Source organism: Bombus huntii, chromosome 9 (assembly GCF_024542735.1).
Source record: "Bombus huntii isolate Logan2020A chromosome 9, iyBomHunt1.1, whole genome shotgun sequence".
Classification (NCBI taxonomy): Eukaryota; Metazoa; Arthropoda; class Insecta; order Hymenoptera; family Apidae; genus Bombus; species Bombus huntii.
Genome location: NC_066246.1, coordinates 8,188,734 through 8,202,764, shown reverse-complemented (window position 1 = coordinate 8,202,764; position 14,031 = coordinate 8,188,734). Strand labels below are relative to the sequence as shown.

At 37.7% G+C, this 14,031-nt stretch overlaps 1 protein-coding gene across 9 annotated transcripts in view; it reads right to left on the bottom strand.

The window, feature by feature from the left end:
- LOC126869231 (nucleolysin TIAR-like) overlaps positions 1-14,031 on the bottom strand; it is a 585,963-nt gene that overhangs the window by 135,654 nt on the left and 436,278 nt on the right. For all 9 annotated transcript variants that reach the window (XR_007690851.1, XR_007690850.1, XR_007690853.1 and 6 more), the window contains one exon: positions 2,998-3,085. Coding sequence is in view for 3 of the 9 variants with exons in the window: in XM_050625491.1 (XP_050481448.1) it covers positions 2,998-3,085 (88 nt within the window). In the remaining 6 variants the exon portion in view is untranslated. The remainder of the gene's footprint in view (positions 1-2,997; positions 3,086-14,031) is intronic.

Genomic DNA, 14,031 nt, shown 5'->3' with positions numbered 1-14,031 from the left:
AGAGGGTAAGGCGGTCGTAGGGCCGACAAGGGGCTGGCAGCATGCAGGGGTGGAAACACGACGGTTAGAGGGACGAGGAGGTGGGGGACACGAGGACGGCGCGGGAAAACAAAATGAAAGAGGAAAACCGCTGGCAATTTTTCACTAGCTTTTTAAAGCGCGGCTTAGGTACTCGTGGAGAGAGTTTGAATCGATTTTACCGGAGGGCCCCATTTTTCTGCCGTCTCCTTGTGGCAAGCGACGCGAACTGTACCTACTACTTCCAGCTGTTTCGCCGCCGAAACGCGAATGTCACCCTAAGTTCGGATTTCACATCGAGGTCCACGATCTCGGAACTTACCGCCGGATTTTCCTGTCAAACGAATGCTTCCCGGAGATACACGGGGATTTCGGAGATTAAGAGTACCACCAAATGTCAGGGTTTAAACGAGCACTATTTTTGGGTTTTTTTTTCTTCCTTTTTTTCCCCGCTACCCTCTCTTTTTGACGGTGGAACGCTGCGCGTATGAAAAGCCCCATTCCACGATCGAACACGGGTATCCGGAGATATAGGTGCATTATTCGAGATTAGGTTTTTTTTTTAATTCTCTTAAAGCTTCTCGCTGGTTTTTTTTTTTTTTTTTTTGTTATTTTTCCCCTTTCTTGTCAAGTTTCGTTCGTTTTATCGGATTCGTGCGATATACGATTACCTCGAACATTTCGCTTCACTTTGGCAAATTGATTTGAAAATGTCAATTTTGTTTTTGTCTTTGCGAAGAGTCGAAATGCAATTTAATGTGTCGAAAATGTTGTCGAAAGTTCTCACCTGTTTTCATAGTTTTCAGACGTGTCAGTGGGAACACTACGTGTCGGAGGGTAAAATGATAATTCTTCGCGCTTTTCTTATAATCCTGCAAATATTTTTGTTGTAATGGATGTTATACAATTTTGTGTAGCATATTCATGAACGGTACTGCTCGATACTATCGTAAAATTGCAAATTGTAAACAGCGTATGTAAATTGTATCGTGAATTGTAAACGGCGCAAATGAATTTTAGATCATAGTTAACTATCATAGATAACTATGTTGTGGTAATTAAGTTCATAATACGAACGTCTTAAGGAACTATTTTTTTGAGATCGTCAATCGTATCAGTTACAAATCGTTAATAATCGGCAATTAGATTTTCTATTTTGCACTGATCAATCTCTGATTCTTCGCTTTAATTGGCGCATTTATTGCCTAATTGGAAGCAATATTTGTTCCATATTTGACCGTTATTTATATAGTATTTCATTATGTAACAGAAGTTCATAATAAATAATTCTCTCCTAATCTCAACAAATCCACAAGAGAATATATCATCTGTCAAAAAAGTGACGGACTTCCCAGACAATGATACTGTACATATATAATAATTGCACGATGCACCCCAACTGACCGCGGAATAATTTGGAGTTTCTGCGAATTGAGAAAAAGTAAAACTACGTTGTTCCATAAATCTCGTTATAAGTTCGAGAGTGTAAATAAATAATAATAATAATAAAAAAAATAGAGGGTATAAGAAAATCGTTATTACGGTGCAATGTGCATAGTGAAAACACGTAATTCATTGCGAAATATTCAATGCAGGCTAGGCTCGATGACATAAAATCGTGATCTCGCTGCTGATGGAGTTTTTTTTTTATGCGTGAATTCGATCAATATGCGCCTGTCATTTCGATGTTAAAATATCAGCAAATGGTTAATATCATTTACGGCTCAGGCATGGAATTCCACGCGGCGGCGAAATATAATATTTCATGCAGGCACGATAACAAAATACTATACACACTTTGGCGAATGTGATTTCACGACTGAAAGCGCAGTGAATATTTAAACAACCACGTGCGTACGAGGGAAAAAATATATCTCACGTTGCGATGTTAAATTAAAAATACGCGTGACATCGACGCTTGCACGAATTTATGATTTACATATGGAACCGCATACGATTCGTACCGTCCTTTTCCTTCTTTTCTCTCCTCCTCTCTTTCTGTTCGTGTTTGCTATTAGACATTGAAAACCGTGCGTATTCGACCAATAACCCAGCATCGTATTTTTTAAACGTGCAAACGTCAATACATAACGATCGTTGAAGAGGAAATAGATCGGCGAAATCTGCGCGATTGATAAAACGAAATATTCAGATCTTCCTTCTCTTTCCCATACTTCAAACAGAATTTGCTCAATTTAGCTGCAACGGTTGGTCCTTTCTCTTAGAATCAACAGAAGAGGACAATACAATTGTCAACAATAGAGTTGATTGTACACTGTACAAAGTTATCCAGGAATATTGACACATTTCGAGTATACTATAGAATGTATCCATCCTGAAAATACCTACTGTTACAATCTTCCTTCCACTTGGCCTCATCTTTACTTTATATCGATAATATAGCAACTACCTGGAGAAATTGAAACAAATCTATCTTTCTATGAAATGAATTTTTGGCACAAACTCTCTATTAAAGATTAGCAAAATATCGAATATTGGTATTAAATATCAATAACGAAAATGTAGCTGTTTTTTTGTATTTAAATAGCGCTTTAATTTCAAATTAAAATAAAACCGTGATTTAATGATAATTAAAGAAACACAAGATTAAGAATTGTTAAAGTAGACGTTTCAGACATTATCATTCTTCTTCTTCTATAGTATGACTATAATTCCTAATGACAAACTCGCTGTCAGGTAATAAAACAAGTAATAATTAATAAAATAATTACGCGTATTATTCTTTGTACATATTATGCGCGACAGCCGTAATATATGATGATGCAAGTATTTGTGCACTGGACAAACATAAAGACAGTTGGAAGATTTGGCTGTATAAAATGTTTCTGAACCGCAGCACGGCTAGTTATTGTTGCATGCACGTAAGATCAGCGTTCACATTATATCGCTATATTATCACTCGTATACTACGAAGAGAACGGTAAGTCGTCTTTAATGAGCGAGATTAAGAGGACTTACGAGATTTCACCGAAAGGAGCGAAGGCTTCCCTCAAGGTCTGCGTCTCGATCTCTGGGCTCAGATCTCCTACGAATATGTGGTAGTGTTCTGAAAAAGATATACGTGAAATCGTTAAAAAGAATTCTTTGAAAAGAAGCGTAACGATAAAAATGGTTGAAAATATAGTAATAATAAGAATAGTCGGAGTAACATTTATTTTATAATTCTATATAAATTCTTGTTACGTTTCAAGATATATTTCATATATTTTATTTAATATCCGAACCGTCAAATTACACAAATAGAATTTAGCAGCCAAAATGTAAAACATTTTCTACCACAAATAGAAACAAAACTCATGATTTATTTAAGCTTCGTCAGTCAACCTTATTCATTCTATTAATTCGTATTACAATAAACGTAATCTTTCCTTTCCACGATATATTGCTATTTCGTCAAAAATAAAAATTTTGTCAGTCGTTAGACGATAATACAAATTCGGATTGTCGCAATTCACAGCAAACATAAAAAGTTCTTCGCAATTGACTTATTCACTGGAACAGCGACGTATACAGCGTGTACACCTTTATCCTTGCGTTTCATGGAAGATTGGATGAATTTGTGGTCTGATAAAACCACGACGATAGTCGGAATTAATTCACGGTCGGGATATTCGGCAGCTGGCAAACAATTTTAAATTAGAAAATCAGAAGCAAAGTATTGTTTAGTCTTTAAATATTCGAGCCAGTCTTTGCGTTATAGAGCCGGCGGAACAGCGGGCGAGCACAAAATTGGACGCGAGGGTAAACATGCTTTCATTGTTTCTATTAAAATTGCAAGAGTAATTTAACGGCGGCTAGTCCCGCTATATACATTAGATAAAATCCCGTGTATTCTAATAATGCGCCCGACTGTTCTTACTTTGTTATGCAAACTCGCTAAAGAACGCCGGGAAACACCGACCCCGCTATGTATCTCAACAAGAAAATTCAATTGGAAGCGGAATCACGGTGGAAAGTCAACGTCTAGATTGCGTCGTGTAAAAATAACGGGATACCGAAAATATCTTTCCATCAAAGCATTAAGGGCTGTTTACCTTGTGGAACGGCGGTGTTTGTTAAGCAAACCGAAAATACCAAGAATAATATTTAAGACGCAGCACTCGATCGAAAGTTACATATTTTTAAAGAACTTTTTGATATTTGAAAGTATACAGGGAGCAATGGAAAATAAAATAAAATAATAAAAACAAGACTGAATTTCTGTCGACGTACTGAGTGATTATAATGTTTCAGAAATCGACTTAATGTGTTTATGAGAATATTATGTAATATATTCGCTGTTAAATATTAGTCAACATTTTGTCTTCGTATAACTCTCTTTTTTAAATTTCGTTGCCAGAGAATATTACAAAAGCAAATTTTTAGTAAAATGAAGAAATGACAAGGAAGTTGCACGTCGTATTAATATCGGTGGTTAAGTATTAATCGCGTATTAATGCCACATGTCGTTTTATTGGCATGAACGTCTTCAAAATGATAGAGACGTTATTAAAGATGATGTTTGAAGTGGAAGAACTCCAAACATAAAGTAGTAATTTTCTTGATTTTATCTATCTGCTTTCGACAAACATTACAACAATTCTCGTTGAACCGTAATTAAGAGCTTGTTTCGTTAGTTTTATAGTAGGTCAAATATTTGATAATTGAGTATTACATGTGATAAAAAATAATTAACCAATCATTCTATTTTCAGTGAAAATGCTTAGAAAATAATTGTTTCAACCAATTTCGTTATTCTGTAAGTTTCATACTTCGTTCATGCCCCATAAAATACTTTTTATCAGGAAATGGAAACTGCTAATATCGATAAATAAAGTAGAAAAAAGACAATAATTTTCCAATTTCGAAACGAAATATTCGGATTATATTTATACAACTGAAAAAACAACGAATATGCTTATTCGAGTAAATCGGAATCCGACGACAAACATCATAAAAAGAGAAGCGAATAAACTAATACGCCGCGTGGTGAAAGATCGCACGGGTTTTCGAATAATTCTACCTCTCTTGATTAATCGGAACACTGTTGTAAACGAGCAATTAATATCATACGCAAACACGTTCCTTTAACCGAATTTACCAACAGCAAGTATAGCATTGATTTTCAAATAAGCTCGATGTCCATGATACTGATAGGTTTCGATAGGATGAGTTCGTACGAGTTGCGGCGACGAATAAAATTATAATAATCCACAACGTTAAATATTAAATTAGGTGACAGTAGCCATCAAACGGGTCCCGTAAACGGCAATACAAATAACGATCGAAGCCATATGCCATGCCCCGTGAACAGGAATACATTATCGACAACAAAATTCGAAGAGAAGCTGGCACAACAGGCCAGCGCGGTGTAGCACTCTGTGGTGAAGTGTACACGCATATTAAAGACGATCATGCTCAACGCTGACTCAGACGAGATTGAAAACTGCACCGTTCGACGAGTTATGGGAATCTTTAATGTGAAGCTATGGAAATTTTGTAAGGCAATAAATAATATTTGCGCCACCAAGCAGGAAAGACGCAGTAAAACCGTCGATTTAGTACAGCGGCCTGGTTGTTCCGAGTTCGCTGAATATGCATTTTGCCGCCGCGAAATCTGGTTCGTTTACTCTATCCCTAATTGCTCCACTTTGCTCCACAGTTTTAAGGTACATTCCCCGTTTCTACTATTGACGTGCCCGGTTTGTTGACCCCATTTGCATTTTTTTCCCCGCCGTGGTCGCCTGTTCGCAGACCTTTACCAAACGGTACAACTTCAACTTACGAATTTGAATTTGATCAAAAAGCAACTCGATCATCCGGTTGGTTAGCTCGATTCGATTCTGTCGTTTCGCAGAGAACAAGAGAGAGAGAGAGAGAGAGAGAAAGAGAGAGAGAGAGAGAGCCCTTTGCGGTTAAATTGGCTATCGATCTGCATACGTGATAGGGCGGACGGACAGATGGACGGTCCTAAGGTCCGTACAGCCAAGAAGATCTTTCCTTCTGTTCCTTAGGATGAACGCTCCATGATCGAAAATGGAAAAATGGTCTGGATAAACATTTTCTTCTAGCCAATATCCTCTCTGCCGTTGTCCCTTCTGTTACTCGCTACCTTCTACTCATTTCATCACCTCCCGCGGGTTATTCGGCAACGGGTAGGTCAGGATGAGTAGTCGAAAATCGAGTTACAGCTATAGGAGCTACTCGGTCCGGACGTCAGTTACTACGAACCGAGTATTTCGCCAGAGGAAAGTATAGAGGGCCAAGGTAGGCGTTGGAAGCGTTGGAAACGGAGGGTGGTCTGATTACAATCGGTTTGATGGTCTATCCTCACTGGTTGGAGGTTCCGGTGGGCACACACAGTGGCCCATTCTCGTGAATTAGCCCGAACCTCGTCATCTTCCCCTCCGCGTTCCACTGCCGACACCATCACATCGCACCGGGATCTTCGGACTATTAGGAAATCAGCAGGAAATTGACAAAACTTTATTTTGCCGACGGCTTCGTTTCCAGCCTCGTGCTTCGAACTTGATAACGCGAACACGTTTTTCATACTCTTCGACTGTTGAAAATATTGTTTCTTTGATAGACTCGTATATTCGAATCGATTTTATTCCGAAAAGCCTACGTCTTATTTCTTTCTAAAACTTATGTTTGTTATGCAGGATGTTTGGTAAGGATAGAAGAAGAAGTGATTTCACATGATCGAACAAATCGAAAATATAGCGTAAAATGTTTCTATGCGTTCAGATATATGTAAATTAGATATATAGCATTTGTTAAAGGTTGTATCATATTAACAAAGAATAAATTTATTGTAATTAGATTTGAATTTATGCGTCGTGTAATAATAAAATTTATTCACTGTGTTGTTTACAAATTGCCAAGGGTTGCTCCACTTTTCGTTATTGATGCACGAAACATTTCCCCCCGGCAAACGTGCATAAATCATTTTCGTATACAAATGATCTTCGTTGAACATTCTTCACCAGATTCTCAGACAGAGAGTTTCTAGACAAGATATCCACTAAATTATTACTCGAAACGTAACAGCTTCTATTCTAGCAGTCTACCGCGTTCGTGTCTATATCACTTTCTGATATGGTTCAGTCATGTCGACACGGAAATAAATGGAAGAACGGAGGACGGAGATAAAATATAGCGACGTGCGTTTTCAACGATATCTCGTACTATTTATTGTCATATTTATATGAAGAGACCTGCACTAAGGTGGATATAGAACCACATCGGAACGTTATTGAATTTTCTATTAGCTGTCTGCCTGTATAAAAATTTATTGTGAACATTAGCCTCAAACGCGATCGGCAGAGGCAACAGAAGTTCGCCTCTTTCAAACCAGAAGAGAAATCCAATGAAATACAATTTTTAACAGCTTCTAATATTACCAATATCTTTGAAATGATTTCTGCAAACGAACGCTCTATCTTTCGCATAGAAATTTATTCTTTGATATCCACTTTCAAATCTCTCAAGATAAAATCTGAAATATGTGCGCCTCGATTAGCATTCACGTTGCCTTAGCAATGTAGAAAGTGTAGAAACTTCTACTTTCAATTCAGCTGTTACATATTTAATAAAGATTTACGTTTCACATATACACCGTAAACAAATTACAGACGCTTGTGCAAATTGGTATTTCGATGATGTTTCGATATTTCATTTTTAATTTAACCACCGCAACCAAATACAATGTTATCGTTCTGGCCTCGATATTTTATACAAACGTACGATGAAAGCGCTAAAACGGCTCTTTCAATTTTTTAAACGCAGCGGTGTTAGTCTTATCAGTTAAAAAAAATTATTGCAGCGAGGGCAAGACTCGGACGGAAGCAGTGACATTTGACAGTTAGCTGGTCAGAAAAAATTCGACGTCGGCATCAAAAGTCACGACACACCTACCTATTCGGGGTCGTTTAAGCGGGAAACTGGATTTTCAATAAAGCAACGGCAATGGGGCATCATTTATTATTGCTGCCAAGCCTCTCTTTATCTCTTTCCCTCTACCTTCCGACAGGACGATGATTCTCATTTGACGACGGAATTGTGGCACAGCTTTATTATCGTCACCGTCATCGATGTTCGCTGCGATTGCAATGTCGACGCTAGGTATAAACGTATAAACGTCATTATTATCACGCTGATCGTTACGATCGTGGGATATCGCCAATGGAAAACGTGAATACGTTGTGAAATAAGGCTACTACCAAAGTCACGTTATGGTGTCGGCTGCATGCAATGCTTATGCATGTGTATGCAATGTTTATAAGCGTCTCACTTAATGTTTTCTTGTTCATCTTTAACTAAGGAAATCGACTTATCGCATATGTAAATATTGCCTATTTGACCAGTTACTTTTGATGTTATTATGCAGCTTTCTTAATGCATCGTCACATTTATATTGAGACTCCATTGATACATTTATATACCAATATATATACGCATAAATATTTTTAACTGGAGTTCAGATTAATGCATTGTGACTATCTTATGTGATTAAAATTTTCTGGGCAAGTAAGCCGTTTCCACAATAGTCTGGCTTAATTGACACATCTTGTATAAGATTAACGAGTATCTTAATATTTACGAATCAATCCCCGTTATGAATCCTGAATTCCCTGCCTCCCAAAAATTGTCTCTGGCAGCGAAAAGACGTAGTGTATTAATTAATTAATTAGCCTGGATTGCTTTACATTAAATTTTACATAGCAGATTTGAGTGCGCAATAACGTAGTACGCAGATTGAAACTCGAAGTTGTTCGATGTTGCTTTCCTTCACCTTCTCACCATGTATTCATTAGCAATTATGTTGTTGCAACACTGTCGCGGATTATGACAGTTTCGAACTCTAAGGATTTTAGTTTTACAATTAGCGTATAGTTAGATTCTTGTGGACGAAAGGAGAACGCATTCTTTGAAACATTCTACGCTTAACATTAACTTTGCTACGCCAGACGTAAAGGTAACTGCGTACAATTTAAAGTTATAAAGTGAAATGTCATCTTCATTAGCATCTAGAAGTTTCAAATAATTTACCATTAATCGAATCATCGTACAATTCGTAAAACCTGTACAATATAGTGGCAAGAAAATTGTTACTTCGGTATCACAATATACAATATATCCGTAATAAATAAATAAAGAATTTCGAGTAAAAATACTGTTGCTGAATTGTTAAAAATCCTTCCACTCTGAAATCAAGTCTCTGCAATTTCTATATTCCGTATTATTTTTCCCTTTTTAAGCTCAATTATCTCCGATACAGTAAGTGCTTTTAATACTCAGGTTTTTAATTTGTCTAGAGCCCTGTAAAACGATGAAATCGATTAAAAACCGTGACCGTGCAGCCGATATTACAAAGCAGTTTTAAGTCACGGTTTGCCATCACGTTAGAAAAAGGAAACCGCAATAGCTGGCTTTGAAACGGGGCAATCTCAAGTTTTTACGACCGTGCACCATTCGATCGAGCCACAATCGAACGTATACAAATCTCCGTTGATGTACAGCGCATCGGGACAAGCGCAACGTTGCGTCAGGTCGCAAGATAAACTGGCAATTTCAGCACGGACTTTCTTGGTCGCAATACGTATCACTGGGCGATTCGTATAATACGAACGCAGTTGAACTTACGAGACATTTCTATACGACCAGGAAGGGTAAGAATGGAATGCGACTGCTACGGGGAGCGGGGTCAGAAGTCAGTTCCATTGAAGCAGGACAATGCGAAGAAGGATGCACAAAAGTTCGAAGCGATCCCGTAGGGCATAGATCAAGAATCGAGAAACGGTTGGCTCGTAGATCAAGGATTTCCTTAATTTTGCGAGGCAACTGTGAAACGTTGATTTAGAGAGACTACTGTCGGCCCTTGAGACTTGCACGCACGCGTCCACGTTCAAGGAAACGTATGTACCTACCCTTTACGATCAGAGCATGGTAGCCATGTTACCAACACGGAGAGAAACCTCTATTAATTCTCCATGCGGCGAAAACCTAGCAGGGTGAACAGAATTGAATCTCGGTTTGGTTGGTCGCTTCCAGACCTAGCGGTGCATCGATGCACACGTGGTGCCCATAAGCCTGGACTTGGCTTACGTTCCTCGTCGAGAAATATGGGTCACCACGCAGCTGACACGCGACCATTCTGTATTCGTGACCTGTTTTTTTCGTTACATATGATTTTACAATCACGTCACGTTCCCTCGACCCTCCGGCAGAGGGCCATTAATACCCGCGGAACGATCAAGAAAATTGAAAGTTATTTTTCTTTCAGGACATTCAATGGAGAGAAAGTGGTCAATATTTGACAGAACGTGCGTCGCCGTTTTTCCTAGTTAAGAATTGAACGGTTTCCAGGTTAATAATTTCAAGAATATGAAGGCGGTTTTAACATTTAAATTGTACGTATCTGAAGGAAAAGATAAACAAAAGATATGTTTCGTACTCGAAAGTTTTATACTCGAAATTAGAGAAGAAGCATTTTTCTGCGAATATTAGTTGGCTGTGATTTTATAGCACGTTTGGAAGACTGACTCGATTTTAAGTTCGGTTTTGTTGGTTTACTTAAATTATTGGAAAGTACAACTGTCCTCTAATTTCTGTCCTGTAATTTCTTGAATTACAGCGGTATCAGATACTAGATGATTATTTTTAATATAACATATATACAATAAGACGAGTCACACCTTCGAATAAAATGGAATTATTAACGACACGCGAAGAGCACTGTTAAAAGCGTATCATGTCACAAGTTTTAGCATTTAGATAATACTCTTTTTTCATTGCATGTGAAGTTTGTTTCTATACAAGCTAATTTTAGGCTCTCATTGCCGGTGATATACGCGCGATTGCGTGCGGTATCTCATGTGTTGTGTCTATTTCTTTAATATAGTTCTGTTATGGTTATCATTGCGTGCTTCGTGATAGGAAATGTTTGTCACCCACGCTCATTCCTCTATATTACTTCTGTTTTTTAACACGCACAATTTTCTAAATGGATATCCGGCGTGTCCCGATAAAATTAAATGACGGACATTGTACATAACAAAACATCGCCAACCTAGATAGTTTGTTATTTGTCAAAACGGAAGAGTTCCAACATCAGTTCCGTAACAGTAATTACTAATTATCATGACCGGTTTAAATTAATGGCAAGATTACCTTAGGCTTACTATTATACTTCTTGGCATTAATAGTAGTATAGCTAAAAAAAATCAGCATATTGTCAGCCTATTTAACAAGCAACTGCTCAATCTATTTTCAATTTATATTAAATTGGTCGAATCATTTCTGTATGAAGAGGTCAGATAAGAAGAAACGGAATTAAATTATTAAATGTACTATTATAAGAATAATTAAAAAGATCTTCTTACTATCAAGAAAAACCAAATATAGATTTTAGTTTAGATAAGAGAATAATATAGAGAATCGTATAAAATAGGAAAAAAGCTACGAATGTAAAATAATATCTTCTAATTTAAATCGATTTAAAATCCAACCAACGAATCACACAAAGTCGAACGAGTTGCGGCCAATCAACGTTTAATTCTCACATTTGTATTCACCACTGATCTCATCCCTCCAATTCCTCGTGATTCTTGTTCTATTTCTCGCCGCCGGTAATAAACAGTTACCAAGCTTTCCTGTGGGACCTGAACCAGATTGACTCTCGTCGGGACATTTAGTCAATTGTTTCTAGCGAGAGAATTTTTCCACCAATGGTATCGGGTATCGTTGCGATTTCTACCAAGACATCAGCCATCGATTCACCAAAGAAAACGAGCCGTAAGATTCGCCGCCGTAACGCCTGCTTATTATCAAAGAATTTTGTCTTTTTTTGTTTCTTCGTATAATAAAATTTGCGAAGAAACGTTTAAATTCTAGCAACCTGAAATTCGTCGTTGAAACTACTTTCATAATCTTCAAGTTTAACTTCCTTAAGCAAACAAAGTATCAAAATTTGACAGACTCAATCTCATTTTGCGGACGATGGGAGAAATTGGTGAAATAGTCGACAGTCGATAAATGTAAAACGTATAACGCGCAAGACGATGACAAACGATAATCAACTTCTTAATTAATGACGTTTCGAAACGATTGATGCCCTACTTCAATTAACCTGCTTGTTTGGAATGGAGGGCGCCTTTTCACGATGCATTCAGTTACCGGTGGCTGGTCTCACGATTCGTTCTGGTCCGTTCGTAACAATGCCACGGAATCGAAAGTGTATTGTGGAACGCATAATAGAAGCACTTTGTGATAAATTGATCGTTCTGTTGGCAAGAACGTTCTCGCGTGAACGCAGTGAATGCTTGCTCTATAGCGAAAAATTGTCTCTGCCAATGGAACGACGAGCCACAGTCAGTGCAATCAGTTGCCGACCAGAGAATTTTGGATTCTATCACGAAGAGTAAACAATTTAAAATATTGAACGCGGCCGAGCTTCACACGTGACGGTTTGCTCCGATCCATTATCGGCGTGGCTAAGTATAATTTTTAGATAAAAACGAAATGTGACGGCGTTTCATTTTTCGTCTGTAATGGCACCACGACGTGCAAATAATTCTTATCCGCGGATTGACGATTTTACGATCGCATTGTTCAATAAATCATTGACAAATACTAAAATATTTCGTGATTTATCACTGTCCGTGTATTGTTCCTCCAAGCGAAGCGGTACAAATCATATTCGATAAATTTTTAGCTACTACGAAATTACAGAAAACGTTCGGGGACATATCAAGCTATAGATTTAATTCCAAAAATAATAGAGTCTAAAGGGTAATCAAATATTCCTTCATTTGTCACATCAAATATTTTAGAGCGACAGCGTAGAAATTGGATTCAAAAATGTGTCTCTTAGCTATGTATCTATAGTTAATTAATCAGCCAGAAAAATTCTAACGCTTTTATACAGCCACTACTATAAATTTGAAATGTAACTATTAAAAGACGTGATAGAATTTGATTATATTTCAATCGATAGAGATTTTTCGTTTAAAAGTATTTTCGTGCTCGGTCTTAAAAATACTAAGTTCAGTATGCAAAATCTCGCATGAAATATAGTATTGCTGACAAAAAATAAATTCAAAATGTAGGATCAAATGAAATAAGTTTTAATACTTAAAGTAAGTTTTCGTTATTGATTCTCTTCTGCTCTTTCTGCTCGTATTGAATTGTATGCTTCTTAATTATTATCCTACTAGTTTGTTATCGATATAAAATATCGCGTACCAGGTACGCATCAGTTTATTGATTTTGGTTTATTAATGTCGAGCAAAGTATACGCATGCTTGGTATATTTTCGAAATCGATCTCCTTGGCAAGGGAGCCTTATATACGCTTATAACAAAAATTGTATAATATATTTTCGATTAACCTTTTACGACGTGTACATCATGCGTTTTCTTAGAACACCCTATACGTGAGTCGTCGAGTCTTTGACATCGTATAGATATCACACAATCATTAAATTCGTGTTACCTTTTCTACATGACTGTCTCATGTATCTAAATAAAGCAGAAGGTATTCGAGCGACAGTTTCACAAGGAAATGTTTTATTTCACGGAAACATGAACAGTTTTACGAACAGAAGAAACGTTTAATATCAAGAACGGCGTGTGTTTCAATTCGCACGCAAGTCGAAGGCCGTAGATCCGAAGGAACGCAACAAACTGTTACGGCCTCGGCCTGTTCCGTTCTTCCGTTCGGTCCTAACAGCGCGCAGCTATTTCTCCCCTTTGTCTGCCGGTCGCTATCTTTGACACGTTATTGTCCGAACGAAATACGGATAAACTGTTGGTCGGTCGCGTCAGAACAAAGCGTTGCAACAGGGAGAAGCGAAAAATGCAAGCGAGTTGTGTACACGCGTCTCGAGGCCGTTTCCCCCTCCCCCACATGGCAGTTTTTAATTCGTCAATGGTGTGACAAACGAAAGAGCGTAAGGTTAGGTACAGACGAACCAGCATCGATAACGCTGCCGTGTTCAACTGTAAATCG